This window comes from Pygoscelis adeliae, unplaced genomic scaffold, assembly GCF_000699105.1.
Source record: "Pygoscelis adeliae isolate BGI_AS28 unplaced genomic scaffold, ASM69910v1 Scaffold286, whole genome shotgun sequence".
NCBI lineage: Eukaryota > Metazoa > Chordata > Aves > Sphenisciformes > Spheniscidae > Pygoscelis > Pygoscelis adeliae.
Window position 1 is genome coordinate 2,631,801 of NW_008825076.1, and position 25,892 is coordinate 2,657,692.

At 39.4% G+C, this 25,892-nt stretch overlaps 1 protein-coding gene across 1 annotated transcript in view; it reads left to right on the forward strand.

Moving 5' to 3' along the window:
- BCAS4 (breast carcinoma amplified sequence 4) overlaps window positions 1-25,892 on the forward strand; it is a 48,053-nt gene that overhangs the window by 18,100 nt on the left and 4,061 nt on the right. Inside the window, exons 3-4 of the mRNA XM_009326852.1 lie at window positions 1,129-1,230; window positions 3,626-3,760. Of these exons, the coding sequence (XP_009325127.1) occupies window positions 1,129-1,230; window positions 3,626-3,760 (237 nt within the window). The remainder of the gene's footprint in view (window positions 1-1,128; window positions 1,231-3,625; window positions 3,761-25,892) is intronic.

Genomic DNA, 25,892 nt, shown 5'->3' on the forward strand with positions numbered 1-25,892 from the left:
GAAAAATATCTTCTAGTTCAGTCTTTGGGACAAAAATCTCTTGAAGGGATCCTCGTTCCTCTGTATTCTTTAAGTCTACTGAAATTGTAGGCAGGACAGCTTTAATCCAGAAGTGGACCAAGACCTCCTATACTCCATTGTAGTTGAGAAAGAAAACTTGCATAGAAGTGGGCTCAACTGCCTCTTTTATTTCTCTTGTCAATGTGTTGCTGCTCTGTTTTACAAATTAGAATGCCTATTTGGGTGTTTTAGTGGAGGTTTTCTTGGTTTTGCTTTTATCTTTCCCTTTAGAGAGCTCTTCCCAGTTTTTGTCTTATCCATCGTTTTTGACTTGTACGTTCCATTAGCTATAGTGCTCTGCTTGGAGGTGTATCTTACTGCCACCTAACAAAGCACTGGTAGTTGTTTCTATAGGAAATCGGGTAGTTCTTGCTAACACAACACTCAGCAGGATTTCAGATAAGGTTCAGGCTCTCATATGGATATCAGAAACAAGCTTGGTTGTAGTAGGTAACAAAAAAAAAAAAATCTTTCCTGTATTAGGGCACTTAACTATTGTGGAGACTGACAGGGACTAGGGAGCAGAAGCTTTCTCTGAGGGGCCTATGCTGTAACATTGGGTGAAGATTCTTGCTCTCCTGAGAACTCTATTCCTGAGCCCCTGTTGAAGGCAAGATACTAGAAGTGGTGTACTCAAAGATCTGACTCTTTCCAAAAACTGATTGATTTGAGTATGAGTTAGTTCTTCCCCAATAAAATCAAATCATGAAGGATGGTATAGAGGCAGTTTTCATTTTAAATCCAGTATTTCATAATAGAAAGTAGATGGTCTCTTGGGAGGAGTAGTGTGGAAATTTGGGGAGAAGAGGGAAGGGTCTGGTTACAGTTTTGATGTGGGAGTCCTGTCATCTACTATTGTTTTTTTCATTGTCTCATGGATTATTTGGGAAAGGACGTTGTTTTCCCAATCTCTACTTGATAACACACTGCAAAAGGGCCCTTGTGATATCTTTTCTGAATAGATGTTTTCTGAAATAGTCATGTGAAAAAAAAAATAGTGATGTGAAAAAAATAGTGTAGTATTTATCTTCAAGATTCATCCTCATGTGACATACTTTTTTCATGCAGATTAGAAGTGATACATCACAGATCCTGGACGAGACCATTCCGCTCATTAAAGACAAGGTGATGGAGATTAACCACATCTATGCCAAAGTTGATAAATTAGAGGTTTGTTCATTGCATTAGAAAATTTACATCCTTATTTTATGTGTTTTATAGGTTAACTGTCCAGGTATTAAAATGGAGCACTCAGATGTTTATGGTTCTCTATTGTCTTATGTCTGTTTTTAAATCAATGTGTTTACCCATGGTTCAGCACATATAAGTGTTTATGGTTTTGGAACATCACCGAGTAATTTATTGCTGTGGATTCTACAATTCCTAACAGTAGATTAAAAGCATTAGTTGTGGTTTTGATGTTAATAATAATGTTAATTCGTTTTGTGACTTGAAGGCGTATCTGTGAAACCATTTATAACTTTAAAAATTCAAGTCTCACGTCCAGTGCTGGACATACCCATTTTAAGTTGTTGATGATTGTCTTATGTAGTAGTGGAGAGATTTCGGAGCCCCCATCTTCTGTTGTGTCTGTTTTGGTGTTTATTGTATCCTGAATGAGGGAAGCCAGTATGACTCACTAAGATGATGCCCTCATCATATTTAGTAAGCAGTATGTTAAAATTTGTGTCAACTGAGGGCAAGTTTGCCTCTGGGAGGAATATAATGAAAACATGACGAGATAAATTGTGTAATGTTTAAAATCAGTTTTAACTGACTCAAAGTGAAAGAAACCAAGTGTTTTTGGCATTAAATCTGGATAGACAGTGCTTAAGCTTCAGGCTCTACCCCTGTACAAAGTGATATACTCTGGTAAGGTTTATTACTCCGGGAGGGACAGGACAATTGACTTAGCTTTCAGCAAGTTTTCTTTAAATGCAATTAATTTTTTGTAGTTTGCATTTTTACACCTACATATGACAACAGACTTATCAAACCACTTCATATTTTATGGACTTACACAGCACCAGGAGAAAGCTTCAGGCAGGAAATTGAGGCAAGGTATTTTAGAACAAAAGTGGGAGTCAACGGTTAACTTGTTTAGAACCTGTCTGATTTTCAGAACTGAGTACCCCAGTCCAAGAAATAGCTAGCAGGTTCTCAGCATACTTGACAATTTGGCCATACTTGAATGTATACTTAAGCTAGGACTGTGAAAAATGGCTAACTGAATCAGGTTCCAAACCAACTGTTTCTGGAAGTGTCTCACCCATTTAGGTCTTTTTGCAAATTCCGTGCTTATAGGTGGTTGGGATTTTTTGGGGAGCGTGGGGGGGTGTTTTTGTCTTTGAACAGGAAAATAAAATCAAAACTCTAAGCAATTACGTGTGCCAAAAGTATGGTAAACGACAGGGCTCCGTATTACTTTTTCCCCTCTAATACAGGGAGGGGAAAAAAAAACCCCAACCTTCCTGACCCCATTCCCTTAGTACAACTGTAGGGACATAGTAATTTGGAATATGAAGAAAACACAGGTCTTTGCTAGGCTACAGGTTGCCCTTGAATAATGCAGCAGAATTTTGTTGAGAGCTTTTTTTGGTTATCAAGGGAGGATAATACCTTGATTGGCTAGGAATCAGTTTTTCTCCCTAACATTACCAGCTGTAATGGCAGTAATCTGAGAGCACAAGATTAAATTGGCAATTTGAGCAGTAGTTAATATTTTAATTAGAACTTTTAAATTTAAAGCTTAGCATCCATGGGGATTTTCAAGGGAGAAATTAACTTGTACTCCCAAGAGCCGAAAAGGAGGGGACTGTTGTGTAATGGTTACATAGGATGAGAATCTGCTGGGGTTTAATTTTGATGTTGCCACTGGTACATTTCGGGCAATTAATTTACCTGTTCAGTCTCACCTTCCCCATCCCTGAAATGGGCAGCGCTCAACTTCTCAAAAAAAAAAAACCAAACGTGAAGCTTAATCATTAATAGAGAGTATCAAAACTCTTTACAAACTGTTCTGTATTTTAACAAACAAATACTGTGTTCTTTCTAGTTGGCTTTCCCTTATGGCTCAAATTTCGACTGAAACTGGACATGTGTATGTTTTAGGTCAATAATTCCTGATCTTTTTTAGCTAAAATCACCTGTCGTTATCTTTTCCTCTGCTGTCTCCTCCCTCCTACCACTTTGGCCATTTTCTCACTCCTACCAGTAGTAGCAGCGTCTTCGTGGGTTCTGAAGAGCTTTTCACCTCGCTGCTGAAATGTTGCTGGACCTTTAGACACTATGCAAGTGCTTACATACTCTGTATGCTGAAAAGGGAGCAAAACTCTGCCCTTAGGCAAGGAGAAAACTTAAACGTAGGTCATGACTAGTGGCTCATGGCTGTAAACATCTGTAGTCTACTTATGAGTATGTGCCCTTTAGATATTTATATTAACAATAGTGCACTCTGAAATCTTGTTAAAGGTTTTTCTTTGACTTCTGATCGCTAGCTGGGATAATGTTGAAACCCAGCATAGGTGCTTTTCATTTTCATTAGGTGTTTTTCCTCTCTCCATAGGCATTTGTTAAAATGGTTGCACGCCATGTTTCCTTCCTAGAAGAGCAAGTGCTTGAAGCAGAGAAGAGCCATGGCACCTTTCTTAATACTGTTTGCAAATTATTTCAGTGTGCAACTATCTCGTCATTTAAAAACGTGAGTATTTTTAAAGTTGCTTCCAGAAGATGGGAAAGTGATGTTAAATACCCTTTCTGTATCAAATGTGGCCTTACAGCAGATTTAATTATTAATTTTAAGTGGTGTAAAAGAACTAGCTACAGTTTGATTCTATAAAGAGAAATTTTTTAAATTTTTTAAAATTTTCAATAATTTCCTTTTTTTTAAAGAGTTGCTGCTTAGGCATTGAATAGTTCCAGGAGTAATTTTTGAAGATCTCTACGTTTTGCTCCTCAATGAAAAGATTTTCTCTGTACATGACTATGCAAATTGGAAGCTTGCATCATCTACATCATCTTGCAGTGAGAGACATAAGTATAGATTGTTCTTTCTATTTAGTCTTTGTTTTTATGTCAATTATGTCGAAATTACTTTGTAGGGTCATCCATGGATGAGCACTAGAGGGGGATGAGAACTCTTTCAGTGAGTTTTAGCGATGTTTGCTGATAGAAGAATGTTGAGAGTCAGGGGTAATGAGATCTGATGTGGACTTGGGGAAGCTTTATGTACTCTTCATCCTTTCTGTCCCTGTTCTTTTCCAAGAATGTCTTCATACCACTTACCTTTACACTCTGTTTTCCTTCTCTAAGCTCCCAGGTCATTCTCTAAATCTGTAGTTTCCCGAGCAATTCATCACAATCTCCAGTTAGCCTTTTCTGAACTCATCCCTTCCATTCCTCCCTCTCCATCTTGATGTGAATCTGCTATGTTTTCAGTCTTAGCATATCTCTATCAGGATCCTTGTTCTAGTTTCAACTACCTCTCTGGTTTCTTTTGTCCCTTCTGTATTTCCACCATTATGTTTCCCTCCTCATTTTTTTCCAAGGGGCTTCCGTGCCAGTATGCATAATACTGGGTAGGCAATAATACACAGGTATCGGTGATCACATATGTACAGCTGAACCACTTCAAATTTTTGTCTGGTGTCATAGCAACCTCTGAAAGCTTCAGTTGCAGGAAGAGTCCAGTTCAGTTTCTGCAGATCCAGGATGAATCTTAACTGCTTAAAGAGAATAATGAATATTCAGTCTGGTCAACAGAGGCATGGACAGGAGATGGTGCATACTGATTTCATCTTCAGCTGTCAAACTCTAGTGAATCTTTAGAAAACCACAGTTTATATAGTCTCAGTAAAAAGTTGTAACTTGGCCAAATTTGGTAATATTTTCATAGGAATGGGAAAATATGTCCCTGGTATGAGGGCAGTTTACTGCCAATTTAAAAATCTCTGCTGCAGCTTATGAAGGCATTGGAGCTTTTCAATAGAGCTAAACAACACATGCTTTTCCTTAATTTCATTATCTGAATTGGCTTGATTTTGTTCCCTAAAACTTTCCAAACATGTTAAACCTGCAGCAGATACCCAGTCTGGAAAATATATCAAAGCTGGAAGTTTTGCAAGGTTGGTCTGCCTATACAAATAACTGGGACGCCAATAAGAATGTGGAAAAGGCCAGACTATTTACTCAGAAGCTGGCTTGAGTTGGACTTGAAGACAGTATAGTGTTTTCAATTTTTTTTTTCTTATAATTACAAAGAAAAATTTTGAAATATTGCGTAATTGTGTATTCATGCTTGCAGGCATCTTGGAATGATAATATTAGTGAACAAAAGAGAAAAACAAATAGGGAATGGTGTAGCTTCCTACTGTACTGATCTTATCCCTTTCTCCCATCCTTTCCCCCAAAAATAGTACATCTAGAAAGCATGGTGAGAGAGGTAACAAGGATGAGCACAGATGAGGAAAAGTTCTCTCAGAGGAATTTCTAAACAGACGAAGATTCAGCCTGAGGGAGGACAGGACAGGGTAGAGATTCGTGAAGTCATTCTGTATGTGGAACAGGTGAATGGAGAATGATTATTCACTCCCTTCCATAATTCAAGAACTAGGGTCATCCAATGAAATGATCCGCAGGCAGGTTCACAATACAAAAAGGGAGGTACTTACTTTACATGATGTATTAATATGCCACAGAACTTATGTCCACAAGATGTTACATATTCCCAAAGCAATTAGACAAATTCATGGGGAAAAAAAAATCCAACAATGGTTATTAAACAAAATATCTGTCCTTCAGCCACGAATTCTTGAAGACTGGGAAATAAGTTTGTGTATTTACATTTTAAATCTTTCCCTAGGCAATCCCTTCAACTGGTCACCACTTAAGAGGAATTATTTGGCCGCATGGACCTTTGAATGATGCAGTACAGCTGCTTGTTAATAACTTCTACACTGGTTCTCACTGTAAATTCTGGCTCTGAATGACAATGCTCTGCGTTGGTAAGGAATTATTCACTTCTAGGAGAAGTGTGCAGGAAAGGATTGAATTGTTTAAGGACATAAATGGAGTTTGAATTTCTACAGCAATTTTCCTTTTGGTTTGACTGTTGCCTGAAACTGAATAAGATCCCTGCCAACTATTGAAGTTTCTGTACGCTCTCCAAACCTGTTTCTTTCTAGTTGTCCATCCCCTTTCCCCTGTTATAGGATATCATTGCAGAGATGCCCCTTTGGTATCTTTTGCCATTTGAAAATTAGGACTGTCCTGACCATTTTTGTAGGTGAGTTTAACTTGTTCTGAATTGATAGTGTCCAGCTTGTGTATCTTCTCTCCATAGCCTTGATCAGACTGGGTAAAAAAGTTTGAGAGTTCCCTTCTTTCCGAGTAGTGTGTGTGCATGTATATGTATTTCAGCTAAGTTTTTTCCTCTTCTAATTAAACATGCATGCTATTTTAAACGTTAGGGAAATCTCATTGTTTTGCAATTATATTTCAAGGTGCAGCAAAATCCTGTAATGTTTGTCTTTTTTATCTTTGACTGTGTTCTTTGAGTATTCAGAAAGTTGTTTCATAAAGACTTCCAGTGCACAGTAACACTGGGAAAGGTGTCTAATCTGTGGGAGAAAAGTGAGTAATCAGAATTAACTTTTTGTGTTAGGAATATCCAGAGGTGGTCTGAAAAGAAACAGCCTTATACTAAATATAAATTACAAATATGACTGGGTAAGTCTGACAGGGTATAAGAATATAACACCTCCCAAGGGAACAGAACAGAGGAAATAACTTTCTCTTGTGAAGTTTGCGGCTCTGTGGAAGAAAAGCTTTTCTTCTGTAAAGCTTGAACTTTGTATGGGAGAAACTGTGATTTCAAATCTTTTATCCAAAGATGTTTTCTGTGCCCTGGCTGAATGGGGTTCAGCAATCTTACGGAAAGGACAGGAAATCTGTTTTAGAAAACTTCAGCATGTGGAGTTTAAAAAAAAAAAAACACTAGTATCTTTTCCAATGGAAGAAAACTGAATGTCAGCAACTCTTGCTGTTTTGTCATGCATCTTGTGATATCTGGGGTTTTCTTAAAGCCAGAAATTTTCTTTCAATGTCATTGGCTGACAATCTTAAACATTTATTTTTAGAGTAATTTTTAACCCCTGTATAGTTGCAGGGAAAGGATTATAAAATCATTACCTCCAAAAAATGTCATGCAGATGGCATGAAGAAAAAGATGCACGTCTGTTAGATTTTTTTTTTTTTCAGAGGCTCTCTATTGTCTCTCTTTCTTTCTACTAACACTGTAATCTCTAAAACAGCAGCCGCTTATCTGAGGTGGGGTTTGCTGTCTTGTCTTGGCTCAGGTGCTGGCTAATGGTTTTTCCTGACACCTGGGGTAGATTCTGACAAATTGAACTGGGAAATTGATAATGGGATATGAAGCATTCTGTGTGTTACTTTATTAGTTCATCTGAGCTCAGTCATGAGCAAAAGTTATTGATGAGTTATACTGACTAAAGTATCTAGGAAAGAGACCTGTACTTAACAGTTCTTTTCAGTGGTTACCAGTGTGAAGTGTGGAAGCGGACATAGACTTCTGGCTGCAGTTTCCAGAGAGTGATAGTATACTCATTCTCTGAGAGAAGAAAGCTCAGAAGGACTAAGGAGCTATGTAGAGTTAAGGTTTCGCTTAATGTAGAAGACAGCTAGCTGGGTTTGAATTTTCATAAATAAATCTTAACAAAAATAAGTAATTGGAATAAGAAATCTTTTCTATATTGAGACTTTGCATTTTTCTTACCTTTTGCAGATCATCCTTCAAATGTAACTTAATGTCGGTTTTAGCTTCTCTATTTGCTACATATTACCGATTTTTTTTTTTCTTGAAGACTCTGAAGAAGCATGTATTGGGATTTCTGTTACTGTCTTTGCCACTGACAATGTGTGATCACATATATGTCATGCTCTTTCTTTGTGTCCTAATTTACCTCACAAGATAATGTTTAGTGTTTCCAAAATGCTGTGAGATTTTTCTGACAGCCTTGAAGAAAAATAGTTGTTAAATTATTACTAGAACATACCAGATGGGAAAGATGAGAAGAGAGAAAACAGAGCAGAGTATTTCAAAACTGGGGGTGTACTATGTTCATATTTAAAACTCATTCATTTTCAAGTGCTGAATACTACTAGCCATTTTTTTAATAATGGGGAAAATAAAAAAATCTGACGTACTGAAATATTTAATGTTAAGAACTTCGGGGGCACATTCAGCTTATTTTACCTGTAGCTACGCTTGAAATTCATCCAGTTCCATTCTGATTTGGACTGGGTTTGGGAGCCCCAGAGAGGTCACACTGGTTCTGTGTTGAGAAAGATAACACTTAAAAATGGGAAGATTCAAGTGAGGGGATGCCGTAGGCGTAGAAGTCAAGGTTTCAGCTACCCATGGCTTTAGCCCTTATTTGCCTGCTTCTTTGAGGGAGCCTACACAATTCTCAAAGTTAAGTGAGTTTCTTGCCAGTTTGCCAGTCTGGCGTATAGCTGAAAAGCTTGACAGAGGCTGCAACACTGTGCTTGGACATCAAGCAGTGCCACTGGTTTGGAGGAGCAGATGAGAGTGCTTGGGGCTTGAACACTGCCCACAGGAGCAGAAATACACACATGCACACACCTGTGTCTTGAGAACATTAGGGAAGGCTGGGGGAGAAGTGGGAGTTTGGGCTGATGGGATCCAGCAGGCACACATACAACACTGTTGGCAATAATAGTATGCAGTTTTCAAGTATACACGAACAGAAGTCAAAATACAAAATAGTGACTGTTTCCACTTGAGCCAATTTTGTCTGAATGCACCTAGAACAGGTGTAAAAAGTCTTTGCACTAGAAATTTCATTGTTAGACTGTCCAAAGCAGGACAGCACAGTGGCTCATAAATAAGGATTTGTGCAGCACGTTCTGAGTTACATACATAGTGATGGGGAGAAACTGTAGTGTAATTGCTGCTCTGTAGAGAGCAGTTGGTGCAAAAGGCCTCTTGTACTAAACAGGTGCCACTTAGGGGAGACATCAACTTTTAATTGAGCCATCATGCTGAAATGGTAGTGGAAAAAAAAATTCTCTAGCTTATGTGCAACAAAGAAGTTAAAATAACAATCCAGATTCTTTTTTTTTAATCAGTGCTAAGATTGGCTTCTGACTTCCTGTTCTCTAATGGGAAGGGATTGGGCCCTTTATGTTTTGAAGGAGACCAAGCCAATTCCTGTTGCAAAATTCCAGTACTGAGATCAAATGAATGAATAGAAGCAGTTAAGAAAAACTTGATTTGTCAGAAAGCCACCTTCATTAGTGCTCTCATCTCTTTTCTATCATAGAAATTGTTTTTAAGCTATAATTGCATCTCACTGACAAAAGCTTCTGGCTACATATGTAAAGACTTGTAAAACACTGCCTTTCTGGAAGCTGGTATAATCTGTGCCAGAAAACAGAAACCCAGCCTCTGCATGTGAAGAGCTCCTCCTCCAGAGTTCAGTTTCAGTGACTCTATTGGTTAGTATTGTTGAGCTTTAAATATATTCTGCAGTACATGGTTTACTAGGCTTTGATGCTTGCTCTTGAAAGGCAAGGAAAAAATCTTCCTTCAGAAATGTTTTATGTAACATTGCCCTGTGCAGAGTTAAAGTGAATTAGTTACAGAAAAGATTTTAGCTGGCACCAGTGAAATAAGCCATAAATGTCTCTTCACCCTCCCCTTTTCTTATGTTCCTTTTGGCTGCTCCTGTAAGGAACGCAGCAAGCAGTGGCTACTGCTCACACTACTGATTTAAGCATTTGCATGTTATACACTGCAGCTCTGCACTGGCCTGTCTTCTGGGGCAATATAGGATGCCTTCAGTCGTATCAGATTTTCTGTTTGTACTTGTGTTTCTGTCTTCCGTATGAGGCTCTGTGCCATTATATTGTTAAACAGGATTGCGTGCACTCATCGTTACAAAACAGTGTGTGTAAAATACTTAAGGTTCACAATCCCAGTGGTTCAGGGTTCCTATTCATAAACCTGTGCTGTGCTGCCGTTGATTCTTAAAAACCCCAAAGCAATAAAATAATAAAAGCTAAAACTCAGCTGCTGTGTCTCCAGCATGAATGCTCTAGGGCCAGCAGAGCAGGACGTTGTGAAAGGTGCTGTTGCATCCCTTTCTTAGCAGAATTACTTGTCTGGATTTTTCTCACAACATCCCAGTTTCTTTGTTACAGGTGTGCCATTTATATATCTGGTGTTAAGGGACATTAACCACATTTTCCAAGAGATTAGAATTCTCTTACTGAAAAAGGATGACTGTTTTCATGTTTGAGGGTTTCTTTGGTTATACTATTTTTCTCAGTTTATGCTCTACCAGCTACTTTTTAAATTCTAGCTGACATATGCAGAAACGTACTGCAGCTTAGATGATGTTAGGGTTAAGCATTTCAAATGGATTATAATACATTGAGAAATTATGTTCTTGCCAGCCATAGTTGTGGTGAGCTTGTTGGGAACTTTGTTTTACCATATTTCTGTGGATTATTGTCTCCACAGCATGGTATGCTCCTCCACTTATTTCTGTAACCATGTAATATATACTTTTGTAATGGTGTCTCATTAGAGGAATGCTTGTAGAAATTGTGGTCTCGGTGTGCCAACAGCAAATATTTCTGTGTTTATTTTGTTCCTATTTTTAATTCTGCACAAAAAAATTGACCTTTAAAATTATTTTCTGTTTACAAACATTTTACTTAAAAAAAAAATTCATAATTTATAGTGGGGGCTAGATGGCTTAACTAAGATCGGGGTGCTAAATTTTGAAGCACATGATTGACAGTAGTTCCAGGCACAAACTGCCTTGTGGGTAAACACACCAGACAAATGGGCAAAAGGAAACACATGCACCATCTTGCTGATGGGAATTGGAGGCATACAGAAATGAAATGACTTTATTATAGTTATACCATAAATCTACAGTATGGCCTGGCACTACACTGAAGCGTCCACAGAACCCTGAGTAGGAGACTCTCTCTGCATGAAACTTGTTTGCTGAACTATCGTTAACGCTTCAGCTTTCCACCGGAAGTCCTTTTTTAAAGCATTAAAAAAGAACAGGTGAACAAAGAATCCATTTTATAACTGGATAAACTGGTACAATACCCAAGAAGATACTATGAGCTAGTAAAAAGTTTAAATAGAAAAAGCCTCACTCCAGATATTCCACACAGAGTAATTTCTATGTTAAAATTTGGATGAAGTTGGCATGAGGGAATTTTGGAGAGGAATTTTTATTCTGGTTTGGCTTTTATAATATGGAACACATCGTAGCTTGTGGATTTGCACAGTATCCTAAAGTGATACTCAAACAGGAGCAACTCTCATATAAATCACTCTTATTGTAAATCAGGTTGACTTTTTCTGGAAGTACATTTATAGATTAAGACGAATGAAATATGAAGGCTGGGAAATAAAGATTTTGGTCCTGTATAAATACTTTCAAATAAAGTTAACGGTAAGTATGTGTATAGCTATCAACTCATATGCAAAGTGATCCACGAAATAGTGTTGTTTGTGAAATCAGTCTGAATCTTAGCTTTCACTGAAGTACTTGAGATAATCTGCATATGAGGTGAGAGGTAAAGTGAAGAGTCAGACACTGGTGAAATTTTTTCTTCTCTCCCTTTTAACAAATGACCACAGTGCTGCTTAAGGCCACAGTGCTGTTACTAAATTGCCTGTTCTCCTCCAAAATGCCCTGGGTAAGCGAGGTCAGATAGAAGGTGTTATAATTTTTACACAGGCATACTCTGACAAATGTGGATTCTACCTTCTTGAGCCGAGTAAAGCCAGAGTCTTTTTCTACCCCTGTGGCATAGTCTGCTCATAGAGTTTACTACTGCCTTCCAGTCTGCCCTCCCCCAGCTTCACACAGATGTCACATAGATGTTCCTTCTTGGGACACCCACCACCTTCTAAAAGTATTTTATCAACTCATTTTCAGTGCCTGTGCCTTTTCTGTGTGAGACTGTTGCATATGGAAGTCTCCTGGAGGATTCTACTAGCCTTCTCTATGACTCATTTTCCTGATGACTGCTCTTATCTTGGTGGCTGTTCGTACTTCCTCCACTTGGATTTTGTTTGGGACCTTTTTTTAAAGAGTTGCATGTCATCTAGGAGCATGTGTAACTGTTAAATGCATTTAGAATAAATACCTGTATTACAGGGCAATAATGAGAAACAGGAATAACTAGAAGTCAAATAGGTGAAGCGGGTGCCAAGCTCTTGTGATGAAGATGACAGTGCCTGGATATTTTGTTGGTATGTTGAAGTTTCATTTTCTTTCATATGCTGGGCTATTAACCTGGGTGGTTTAGTGGTTGCTTCTGCAGTGCGGAGGGACACTAGAGAAGAGGCAGAGAAGCCAACTGGGGTTGAAAATCACTGCAGCTGTCTTAATGCAAGCTGTTCTCTCTTTGAGCTTTCAGTTTAATGTATGCAGTCTGCCACATTAGTTCTTGAAGTAGCTCTTAAATGGGTAGCTGTAAAAGGGGTAATCTTGGTCCGATACACTTTTGAAAATAGGAACTTGAATGTTGTAGCAGGACAGACGTGCACCTTTGTTTCCTAGCATCAGAACTCTCAGGGAAATAAGCAATTTTACAGTAGTCTCCAAAATGATGAAAGATGTTAAAAAAATCTGTGCAACTTTTTTTAGTACAGGGAAAGCTACTCACAAAATGAATTCAAATCTCAGGAAAAGGGCAGTAAGGAAGGAACTGAGGACAGTAATACTTCAACATATGGGTTTCATTAATGTGAGAATGAGTGAAGTGTTGGAAATGCTAAGTGAATTCAAGAAACACCTGGGCTCCTTTGTGGAGAGGAAAGATCTGGTAAAAGATCTGGGGTGGAAGTTAAAAGGCATGAGTTTTAAGTATGAAGGATCTGGGACCAGATGAGGGTTTTTTTCACTATAAAGAATGCATTGTGTTCAAATATTTGTGGCATGAATATGTCCTGCTAGTGTCCTTTTATCAGTTGTGCGCGACATAGGCTGACATTTGTTTACTTTGGTTATGACCACAGTATTTTTTTTTTTCCACTATTTCCAGTCATCAGGAATAGGACCCCAGCAGCAAATAAAGTTTTACCAAAATCAAACCATGGTAGGTAACATTGGGAATAATTCATCCCAAGAAAGGTGACATCCAGAGAAATAACGCTATGCTGTAGTTTTATGAAAGTAAAATAGTTCTATGGACTAGTAATAGGAAATGGATGAGAGAGATCTTTAGCCAGAAGTCACAATTTCAAGTTTCGTGCACTGACCTTATCATTACAACTGGGGCATATATTGGAGCCAGTGTTTGTGCACAGTTACTGTGCAGTGACTTCTGTGAAAAGGTTTTGTCCGGCTTCCAGTGGATAGCTTTCCACCTCATGTGCCATCACCACATGTCCTTCTCTCCCTGACGGCTTCTGTAAAGACACTTGTTTTGGAATTTGCCCATCTAGATCAGGACCTGCTGCTCAGTGTATCTGGCGTACTAATGGTAGATGTCACGCACCAAAGTGGTCTATCAGATGCTTCCTTTATAAGCACCCATTTAAAACATGACACTTGTTAAAAGGCACAAATGCAGATCTGGCGATTTTTTTTTTTCTTCTTTTTTTTTTGCAACAGCTAAGCAGAACTTCATGGCACGTAACTTCAGAAATATTTATTCCTTGCTGACCTGGTGCCATAGCAAATTCCTTTTCACTTGCATTACTGAAATGCTTGAGTGCTCTTCAGGATTATTACTAGAAGCACACTGAATATCAAATGAAATACCATTTTGGCCAAAACTAAAACAAAGCTTACCATCGTGTCGTGGCATCCTCTAAGTCACAGGCCCAACTTTTGGGGCAAAATGTTGATCACCTTTAGTTTTCAAGGGGCTAAGAAGTTAGGACTTTTTTTTTAAGCTAATTTTTGAAAAAAATTAGTTTAAAAATTGCATGTTTCACAAAGTGGAGAAACATTCCATCTGCTGGTATCCATCCCTTCCTGGCTGGGCCATTTTCTGTGGCTGGCAGGCAGTTTTGTGCGTGATGTAATGGTTGTGTTGCAGGAAAGGTGCTTTGCTGTGCTGGAGCCTCTAGGAGCCGTAGCGACTAGCATTTTTTTCCAGAGCCTCCAACACAAGTGCGCACACGCAGGCACACGCACACACGTTCATGCATTGGTTCCCTTACGCACTCTGTCTACCAGCATATTACCCTTCCCCCACCTCTTTTACAAAGTGTTTTTCCCTGAGGCAAATTTCTTGCTGTCTGGAGTACCAAACATGCACAGGCACTTTCTTTTTTCTTTAAGATTTCCTAGTGTAGCTATTATAAGGCAGCAATAGCTAAAAAGACTATTTTACATAGGTCCTTCTGGTTTTAGTAGAAAGACAGAGAGTGAGTGTGTGTGCACGTGTAAAAAAAAAAATAAAAATAGCCGTAGCTTATGGCTAAGTGAGGCCAGGTTTCTCCTATTTCTTTTTTTGAAGTGTCTTTACTCAGCAGTCACATTTTTTTCTTGTGGTAAAAAATGCAACACGAGCAGATGGCAAGTATTAACACATGAAATGCAGTGCCTGCTTGAAGTTGATTTAACAGTGCTCTAGGTTTCTGTCACTGGCTTTCAGTTAGTTAAGTAGTGTTTACAAGTTAATGAATTTGTTCCACTTGAAATATTTGATGGTATGTGCTGAGGTTCAGTGGTAAAGGGATCCTTTAGGAGTAATCGAGGAAAGCATGAGGTTTCTAGACACTGAGCTTGTGGCTTTGTTTTTTTTTTCCTTTGGCTGATTTTAGCATTTTTGCCGCTAATATGAAACTGAAAAGAGAGGCAGAAGGAACAATAGTAGATAGCAATACACAGCCTTTTCTCTTATGTTGTGATACTGCTTTGAGCACTGCAGTGATACCATACCTTATAGCAGCTCCATATTTGAACCGCGTAGTTTGCAGTTTCATTTCTATTGAATGTTCCTAAACCTTAGACAAGGATTTGAAAAACAAATAATGTTTTATGTAGCAAATCGGGAAACATTTTCGTATTTCTATGTGGTCTGCTTCCATGCTTGCTTTGGAAGTATGAGTGCAAACTATTAAATAGGCTACTATATATAAATTAGCCCACGTTTGGCAGCAAAACTGCCTAGAATAGGGTGATCAGCTTCAGTATATTTTCAGTTCATGCGTAAGACTCCTTACTACAACATCACATGCTATCTACCTAATAACATTTGAAACTAAGCCAGCTCCAAGAATTGTACTCATAGTAAGAAACAAATATTGGTTGCTGGTAACTGAGCATCATACACACTTAGTATTTTACACAGCAAATTTCTCTCTGCATAGAATGCTATGAGAGAAATTGTCAAAATTACAATTTGTCAAAACTACCTAAACACCTAAACCTGCAAACCAGTATTCCTTGTCAGGCAACCTGTAAGCATGAGTGCACAGAAAGAGTTAACATATTTTACTATTTGAGCAATCGGTGCCAAAATAGTATGTTTTAAAGGCTTAGTTGAAATTTCTGGCATTAGTTTTTGAGTTTTCTAAAATTGTAGATTTTAGTTTTGTTATGGCTTTTGTAAAATATGTTACTCACTTTAATAACAGTTTATTCAAACAGGACTGAAGGTCACGTTCCTTTTTGGAAAAAGGGTACCATACTTAGTTCACCTTTGACTTGAAATGTAAGATTGTAACTGCCAGATAAGACCAAAGTAACTGCTCTGAATATGCATGAGTGTATCTTTAATACCTAAAAACTGACAGTGATTTACTGTATCCTTTAGGAAGGCTTCTCTCCCAAGTAAACGGTGCTTAGTTAAGTGTGGTTAAGACCAGTCTGCGAGCGCAGACAGCGGTGCAGCTTTCTTAACATGGAGGCCTGAGGTCGCAGGATTTTAACTACCTGAGAGATTAACCCCCTGCCTGTCCTGGGGTGGTCTGTGCTCCTGCTGCACAGAGTTCATACGCTGAAATGAGACTTGTTAACCCATGCATTTTATTGGGCTTTATGGATGTGTGACATCATTGGCAGCCAATCAGAAAGTGCTTTAGGGCAGAGTTTAAAAGCTATTTCATCATATATTTATATTCAGTGCAGATATTTTTGGGCTTCAGGAGCATTCATTTTGTCGCAGAGTCCATGTGTCAAAATGGCTTGAGGGGAAAAAAAAAAGCATGAAAATAGCATGTTTGCCCTTGTTTTTTGTAATTCAGTTGGGTGGTGAAATGCTATAGAAAGCGTAGCTGGTACACTGCAAAACAGTTATTATGGAAACGATTTTCTTCCTCCAGCAGCAGTAATGCTGCAAGCCAATCTTGGGCGATTGTTGCGTGCTCCTTGCTAGGCTGCTCCTGCTTAAATAGCCAGACCTGCAAATATTTCCCAAGCTGCTCTGGTTTGCCAAGAACAAAAATGCAAGACAGTCTGCAGAAAATGTGTGTGTGTGTGCGTGTGTGCACACGTGTGCCAGCCAGAGTCACCCTGGCAGCTGGGCTCGGCTCTGCTCAGCTGGAGTCACCCCAGCGGCTGGGCTCGCTCGTCCCAGCCGGGCTTGGCTGGGTTCGGTTTGGCTGGCCTGGGCTCCCCCCGCCCATTCTCCAGCCCTTGTGCAGCACCCGCGCCCTGGTGTGCGAGGCGCCTTGCCTTGCCTTTGCATAGTCACATGCAGACTTTTTTATTCTCTGTTGGTTGACACAACTTTACCTATTGAAGGAGAACCGTTTGCTGATAGTGTCTCTTCTAGAAAAGTCTGGTTAATCCATGCAACTCCCCCACCATTCCTGATTAACTCTTTCATTTCCAGAGTGCCCCCTGTAGCAGGACCATATGGGATTGTAAAAACAAACTATTACAATAATTTCCAGACCGTAACAACAATTTTTGGTATCAGTTATTACTAAGACAAAATTATATTTCTTTTTACAGAAAAAAAGAAATGGAAGCTTGTATCAGTGATGGGACTATTATTACTTTTATTTTTATTTTGGGCTGCTTCTCCTCCCACTTAAGCACTGTGGCTGTGCTCATGTCAGGTTGCTAAAAGTCGCTATTCACATGTTCCACGACGGGCCTGCAAAACAAGTACAAGTGCAGTGCTGACTCCTTCATCCTGTTGGGATCCCAAAGATTTTATCTGCTCCAGATCAAAAAACTTGGAAAGAAGTCTTTCAGATGCTAGCTGATTCCAGCACGCTGTTCAGTGTTCACAAATTATTTAGAAAATGAGGCATACAATGAGATGAGAAAGCTTGTTGACATAGTTATTTTGAGATCACAGAAGTGAATGCCAACTGCAGAGAGCTGTAGGCAAACCTTGCAACATTGAGAGGCTGAGTGGAAAAACTTGTACCCAAAATGAAATGTCAATAAATATAAGGTAATGCAAATGGGGGTGATGTGAGTGAGCCTTATGTGTATGGTATTGGTCTCTGAACTAGCATTTTTCACTAAAGAAAGAGATCGTGAAGTAATTACAGATGGCCTCATGAAAACTTTCAGCACACAGGTCAGTAGCAGGCAAGAAAGAAAATTGAATGCTAGGAATTATTAGCAAAAGTGCAAAGAAAAAAAATAAAGCCTTCTTGTGCCATTCTGTAAATCTGTGGCTTCATCTTTAATACTGACTGAAGTTCTGGTTCTATTGCAGCAGAACTAGAAAAGGCATCTAGAACAGGAGTTTGGAACCACATCCCTTTGGGAAACAGCTAAGCAGACTATGGTTTCAGTCTGATTTTCCACGCTGAGGAAGAATGCACTAGAGTTCTTTGAAATCTAAAATTGCATGAGACAGTAAATAGAAATTATTATCAAGAAATAGACTTAAAATGAACTAAAGGAAGTTTTTTCATGCAATATATTAATGAAGTTTGGAACTCACTGTTGCAGTTGTAAATGAAAGATTTATGTATGTTAAATTTGATGAGACAAAGTAATTTAGCAAAGTTATCTTTCTATTTCTAGGAACGCCTATGCTGCAAATTCCTATAGGTTAGGAGAGTATTCAAGGCAGGAACACTGCATACTTGCCCTGTTTTTATACTCTAAGCATCAGCTGTTGGTCTCAGCTGGAGACAAGTTACTAAGCTTTGATTTGACAGTGTAGGCATGCTGGCTGTTCTTGTATTTGTGGACAGATTTCTTCTTGTACTACTGTAGAACAGCATCACAGCCACTGACTAGAGGTTGACATCTAAGCCAAACCTCATTGATCTTTGTTTCCTGCTGTATTACTCTTGGAAACTGAGTGTAATTTTCCATCTCCTATGACTTGTGGGTGGGTCAGTCTCTCTGTCTTCCCAATGAGCATTAGAATATTGTATATTTTGCCAGACTAAACTGCTTCCAGTTTCGCCACATTTCTAGTATCTGCTGGATTGTGCAAGGTGCTGTGTGCTTTCAATTCCTGTTGCCTTACATGGAAATATAGTAGGACTAGGACCTGTCTGTTTTAATATTTTTCCTTTATGAATACTTTTTCTAGCACTGTTTCTCTATTAGGAATGTTGAGTTTGTTCTAACTGTGAAGTCATCAGGAATGATATGACTATGATGTAACTGTGGATAAGGGGAGAGCAGTTGATATCCTGTACCTTGTATTTAGGAAGTCTTTTGATACAGACACCCACAGCGTCCTTGTATCCACACTGGGATGTTATGATCTAGATGGGTGAGAAAACTGATTAGATCATTAGACTCAAAGAGTAGTTGTTAATGGTTTGTACTCTACCTGGAGGCCAGTTACAGGTGTAGTTTGTCAGACATTTGCCTAATATCTTTATCAGTGACCTGGAGGAGGAGACAGAATGCACCCTCCTCAAGGTTGTGGAGTGCAGTGAACTAAGGGGTGTGCTCCAGAACAGGGCTGACTTTCTAAGGATATCAGCTGGCCAGAGGGATGTGCTCATGTGTGAATCTTATTAAATTCAACAAGGACAAGCACTAAATCCTGCACCTGGGACGGACTAACACCCTGCTATGGTACAAGCTGGGGATTGACTGAGTGGAGAGCAGCTCTACTGAAAAAGACCCAGGGATCTTTTTAGATGATAGGATAAGCATGAGTTAGCAGTGTGCCATCAATGAAGGCCAACAGATGATTGGGCAGTATCAACAGAAACATGACCTGTAGATTGAGGAAAATGATTATTCTTTTTAACTGGGCATTCCTTAGACTTTATCTGGAATACCACATCTAGTTTTGGGGGCTGCAGTACAAGAAAGAAGTTTATAAACTTGATTAAGCTCAGGGCAGGGTCATCAAGATGCTTGGGCTGGACAACAGGATCAATGAAGAGAGGCTGAGACAGCTGAGTTTGTTCAGCCTGAAGAAGAGAAAACTTACCAGGACATAATAGCAGCCTTCCAGTGTGCTTAAGAAGTTTCCAAGAAGATGAAGCTAAGTTCTTTAGTGAGGTGCACAACAGGTGAAGAGGAGACAGCAGTCATAAATTGCAATGGGATGTTCTGACAGCCTTATCCATTCCTTCAGTGCTGCTGGTCCTAGTGTAATAAAATTGGTGAGTATATGTGTGAAGTTTCATACTGCTTCATTGCCCCCATTTTACAGATAATAGAACTGAAGTACAGAAACTGTAAAGCTCTTGTTTAGAATCACTCAGACTACATCCAAATGCTTTTCTAGTATGAGCTTGAGCTCAGTTGCATCTCACATCCATACTGCCTGATTGCTTGTTCATAATCTCAGACAAGGAGCTGGAAGGTTGTTTTGTATTATGATAATACTGAAACAGCAAGCCAGCTTGGGAAGCAGGCTCTTTCCTCGACTTGGCTACTACTATTGACTTAGAGTGAATCGTTTACAAAGTTAAGGAAAGGAACGTGAATTCCTTGTGCTTTGTCATGTCTATTTGGTCAATCTGTTTTTTTATTAGCCTTATCTCATTCCCATTATAATTACAGACTCCTTCCTGAATATAATGCTGCCTCATGCTTCAGATGGATGGTATTATTTTTGTTTACTTTTGTCTGTGTTATTATTCCAGAAAGTGAAAGCAGTTTGAGTTGTTCCTTGGGGACTTCAGCTGCTGTTCCATGTGCAAGAGGCTCCAAATGTTTAAATGTCTTAGATGAGAAAATGTGTTGGTATGAATTGATTTGCAAAGGGACCTAGAATTTGAGGCTATTACTATTCTGGTATTGAGTGTGCTTGACTCAGACACTGCATTAATAAAGAAAAAGAAAAAAGTGTTCCTAAAAGTCTAGGACTGACAGCCTTGGAGTCTGCTGTTTATGCCTTAACTCATTGTTTCAGAAAGACTGAAAGCCAGGATAAGATGCCTAGTTGAGACTCTCTAGCCATTCACTTTAGCACCTTTGTGGAAAAAGCTATCTAACACCTGCTTTGAAGGTTTGCGGATGTAACTCTCAGTCCCCTGGGAACTGGAGTGACACTGTCAGCAAGTGATACATTAATGAGTAATGAATGAATTCATTTTGAGTGTTGGATATGAATAACAGACATAGCAGCAGACTTGGACTTTGCACATTTTGCTTGGAGTGCCACTGGATAATGTGATTGCAGCACCTCATTTTCTTAATTTATAATTTAACTTGTGCAAGAAGGCAGAAAACCTACCTAACCCTAATACCACGTGGGGATTCCCCAGCAGTTAGGGAATGGAACAAATAGCCCAGAAATGCTGAGTTTAAAGCTTAGGGTTAACATGATTAAGACCACAGGTAGACTTCAAGTAATTTACGGCCTCTGTGCCTCAGTTAGAATCACTGAATAATAGAAGTTAGAACTTTTGGAGGTCATCAGGTCCAACTCCCTACTGAAAGCCAGGTCAACCGAAGTTAGATTAGGCTGTCCAGGGTCTTGTCCAGTCAAGTTTTGAACATCTCCAAGAAGGGAGATTTTACAGCCTATCTGGGCACCTGTTCCAGTCTTTGACCATGTCATCACGTAGATTTTTTTTCCTTATATCTGACTGGTATTTCTCTTTCCGCAACTTATATCCATTGCCTATAGTTTTTTTGCTGTACAGTTCTGAGTCCAGCTCTGTTTTCTCTATAAGTAGCTCTGTATTCGCTCTTTAGATAGTTGAAGACATCAGCTAAATTGCAGTTCTCTTCTTCAAGCTGAAGAAACTGTCTGTCTCAACCTCTCATCATAATGTATGTGCTCCAGCCCCTGAGCACCTTGATTGTCCTCTGTTGGACTTGCTCCAAGTATGTCAGTCCAGTAAATACTTCATGAACCGGAGCATGACGCCATGTGGTGTGGAATATCCCTGTGGTCAGTTGGGGCCAGCTGTCCCAGCTGTGTCCCCTCCCAGCTTCTTGTGCACCCCCAGGCTGCTCGCTGGTGGGGTGGGGTGAGGAGCAGAAAAGGCCTTGACTGTGTGTAAGCACTGCTCAGCAATAACTAAAACATCCCCGTGTTATCAACACTGTTTCCAGCACAAATCCAGAACACAGCCCCATACTAGCTACTGTGAAGAAAATTAACTCTATCCCAGCCAAAACCGGATACAGTACTCCAGATTCAGTCTCATGCCAAAATAGAGGGAAGTGATCACATCCCTCAGTCTGTTGGTTGTGCTCATACTGATACCAGTATGCTGTTAGCTTTGATCACTGCCAGAACACTCTGCTGATTCAGGTTCAGCTTCTTGTCTCTGAGGATCACTAGTACTTTTTCTGCGAAGCTGCTTTCTAGCCAGCTGTTGATTAGGTTGGCTAACCATTGTTTGCCCTTATTAGATCTATGCTGAGTCTTTTCAATCACCTCCTTTTCTTTGAAGTGCTGGAAATGGATTCCAAAAGGATTTGCTCCATATTTTCTTTGGGACTGAGGTTAGGCTGAACATCCTGTAGATCCCCATATCTTCCTCCTTGGCCTTCTTGAAGGTAAGCATGACATTTGGCTTTTTTCCAGCATTCAAGAACCTCCTTTGGATTGCCCTGACCTTTAAGATGATTGACAGCAGCCTCACAAGAATGTGAACCAGGAACTTCAGCATCCTCAAATGCATCCATCTGGTCCCATGGGCTTTGTTGGGGTTTTTTTCTGGGCTTTTTTTACGAGTTTGCTGTAATAGTCCCTATTTGTATCTGCCCCTATCTTATGCACTTCCTTAGGTTGTGCCACTAGACAGGGACCTGGGAATTCTGGGAGCAGGCCTTGCAGTAAAAACCACAGCAAAGAATGCAGAGTTATCTTACTAGTAAAATGAGAATACTTGTGTTAGAAGGATATTGTGAAGGTCAAATGGCCAGTTTCTGCCCTTTGTGCTCCTGCAGGTAGAAATGCTAGGATTATTGTTATTATTTATCTTAGTTTGCCTCATTCTTTCTTTCACTCCTACTCCCTTTTGGCTTTCCTGAAGATTAACACCTGAGAAGCAGCCCCAAATATATTACTGCTTCTTGTTCAGAAGTAAATTGAGAGACTGAGAGTGCTGAAGCCAGGGTAGTCTGCTTTAGGAAGCCTCATAGATACAGACTGTCAGACCAATCACAAACAGCAACAACAAAACAAATCCAGACTTTCCTTTGTAAAGGACATGCTCCTTCTGGCAACGGTGTATCGGGAAAATGATTATATTAGTGAGAAACTAGATCCATCACTGAAGAGAAGAAAGCCTGGTGGATAACATGCTTAAGCACAAAATCTTAGACTATACACTTAGAGAGAACACATTTTGCAGTGAGATTCTTCAAAGCTGTCACATCTCTTCTGCATCCCACATTCTTTTGGCAGGAGAAGAGCCGCTGCATCCTTGTCTTTCTGTCTCCTTACTGAACAGCTAATAAACTGTACTTTCCCATGGCTTCAGCAAGATTATTGATTTGTGCAGTGATCATTATTGCAGCTGTTGAATAGATCTGTGCTGAAGAGATTGAGGGGGGAAAAAAAGGGGACGTTGTGGTTTTTTTTTTTCTCCTATGCTTTTTCTAATTTCTCTTGACTTTATGTATCTCATTACTATTTATGGAATAAAAATAGCTGTTTGACTGTTTTTGCCTGTTTTCATGATCCTGTACTTCACAAAGGGAAGCCTGATTTATTGAAGAGATCCTAGTCATAAGTCGTAAGTGAAAGGTTGTCGTTAATGACTAATTTCAGCCAAAAGGATATGTATGATGCTTTCTGGAGCTTGCTCTGAAGTGCTTACACGGAATGTTTAGAACAACAGGAAGAAAAAACTTATGACTTATGATAATATGATCATGCTAAGAAGGATAAGGCATGTGCCTTCTGAGTTACAAAGCAAACAGGTGAGGGAATGACTTTAATTCTAATCGGTAAATTTCCTATTTCTGTTGTGTATTATTTACTTCATAAGCTGTTTAAGAATGAAACCTGCCCAGTCAATCTGTGAACTATTTACTGTGCTTTTGAGACAATAAATAATACTAGAAAGTTATATGATTGCCTTATGTTTGGAAACAGTATGCCTCAAATTTTATATTGTCCTCTAATTAGGAGACTAGTAACAGACCACCATAGGAAGAACTTCCACCCCCCGCCCGGTCTGTTGGTCAATCAGAGATAAAAAAACTGATGCAAGAGTCGGTAATCATCTGGAAAGCCTTCACAATAATCCCACAGACTTGAAGGAAAAGGTGAAGGTAAGGTGGTCTTCAAGCAGAATTCTGTAAAGAGTGAATTTGCAGCGGTTGTAATTGGAAACTTTTTGAGTGCTGTGAGTGAGGTCAGGTGTCCAGCTCGGCTGACTCCAGCTCATGGCAGGTGCAGGTACCAGAATCAGAAAAGACACTTGTATTTTCTCAGGAAGAAAATTCTGCAGCTTGTGCTCCTCATCCAGTCACATTCTGGGCTTAAAGAATGATAGATAGATTTCTTTACCTTGCTGAGATGGTAAAGATGCCGTGCATGTCAAGAATGGAATCCAACTCTTGCAAGTCATACTGGGTAAAATATATATACTGTGGGAGATAAGCAAAAATTGGGCTCTGAAGCTTGTGTTCTGAAAATCGGAGTGGTTTGACATTACTATGCTTGCCTTAGGACAGAAGCTACTACTGTCCTGAAGAGGAGAACTTACACCCGTGCTCTGGCTTTTGCAATTAATAGTTTTGGCATCTTAGTACAACCTACCTTCATCAGTGATTTAAGGTAGTGTGCCAGACTGAACTAGGATGGCTCTGATGTGGTGACATAGTTCCTTCAGCTGATTGAGAGAAAAATAACCTCTGGGGGAGGACAGCTGTAGGCAGTGAAGTCTTAAACCAGTGCTGCAGGCTCTGCTAGAATTCCCCTGTCAGTCCCGGTTTAAACCTGGGCTCCGCCATGACTTGCTGTCTGTTGGGACACGTCACACAATCTTTCTGCCTTGGTTTCCCAAGGTGCAGTAGTGTTTGCCTAGTTTGTAAGGCTATTGTTAGGATTAATCATCAGTCTATTTTGAAGTTGCTAATTAAAAGGTGATTCGTTGATGCTGGTTAAACAACTTTGAGAAACTTCAAGAAGCTTCTGAGAAGTTATATTAGTTAGCTAAGGATAAGCCTTAACACTGGTTTTACACTGCTTGTTTCTTCCCATTTGTGTAGATGATGTATTCTGTTACATCTTCAGTGGCATGTTTATTCAGCACATGCTATAGAAAAGCTGAGTTTTGTTTGTCTTGGCACAGTGGGATCAGTAGCCCCACAAATGGGAGATAAGAATTATCATGGAAGCGAGCCTAAGCAAAAGAGGTCTCTCTGATGTGGCAGTAGTGGACATCATACCCCTTGTTCTCTTTTAAAAACATCCTTATTACGTAAGTACATCCTATGTACTTTCTCAGTGCATAGCAAGTGTTTAACAGAGAACATGTGAGTGAGGATTTGTTGTGCTCAGCATCAGAACTGATGTGTGAAGAACATGTTGGTTCTTTAATTCGTACTTTTCCCAAAAGTGTCTCACAAGAGTCCGCTAGCACTGTGCTGGGTGGGCTGGCAGCAGTCAAAAGAAGGCTGGTTGGAAAAGTCAAAGTTGATAGGTTTTTAAGAAGTAAGTTTTTAATGTTGAACTTTAAATCTATTTTAGTAGAAATAAAAATTATTTTACCGTTATATAAAATTATATTAAAAATTAAGATCGAGAGGAATCCAAATGGTAATTTTTGAAGCTTTGCTGGAAAAAAAGTAAGAATGTTTGCTTGGATTTGGAGCTGCCGAAGAAAGAGGTTTCAGTTTTTGCCCTGTTTTGATTTCTACAGTCTAGGTATTGATTTTAATACCTGCGAGAATGACCAAATCTGAAAAATAATTATTGCCAGATAGCCAAGAATCCCCTTTTATCTTTCATAGCAGAGGTCAAATTGCTGTTGCAGGTTTCTGTAGAGAAGCGCTCCTTGAGCTGCTTCATTGTCTTCGGATATCTGCAGCGGTGCTGATCCACTCCAGGAAGCTTCGCTGTCTTTCACTGTAAACTAACAGGAGCAAATATGTTTATCGGTGTCAAGGGGAAGGTATATTAATGCTGTTTCAGGTGGTAGGCAGCAGATGTAAAAGAAATGGATTCAGGAGCTCTGGAAACATGAATAGTACTTGAAGCAAAGTCAGCACCACAGTCCAGCAGCATGGACGAAATATTTTATTATTGCTCCTTTCTCTGCTTTGAAGCAGCAGAATTGATCAGAAGCTCATTTCAGAGGGATAACTACCCCAGTACAGTTGTTGTAAATACAACTAAGTTGAACTACCAAGGCTTTAAATTTGGTAGCCTTAAAGGAGGCTTTTTTTTTTTTGGTGGATCTGGAATGATTGCTGTCAGCTGGTAACTTGAACCTT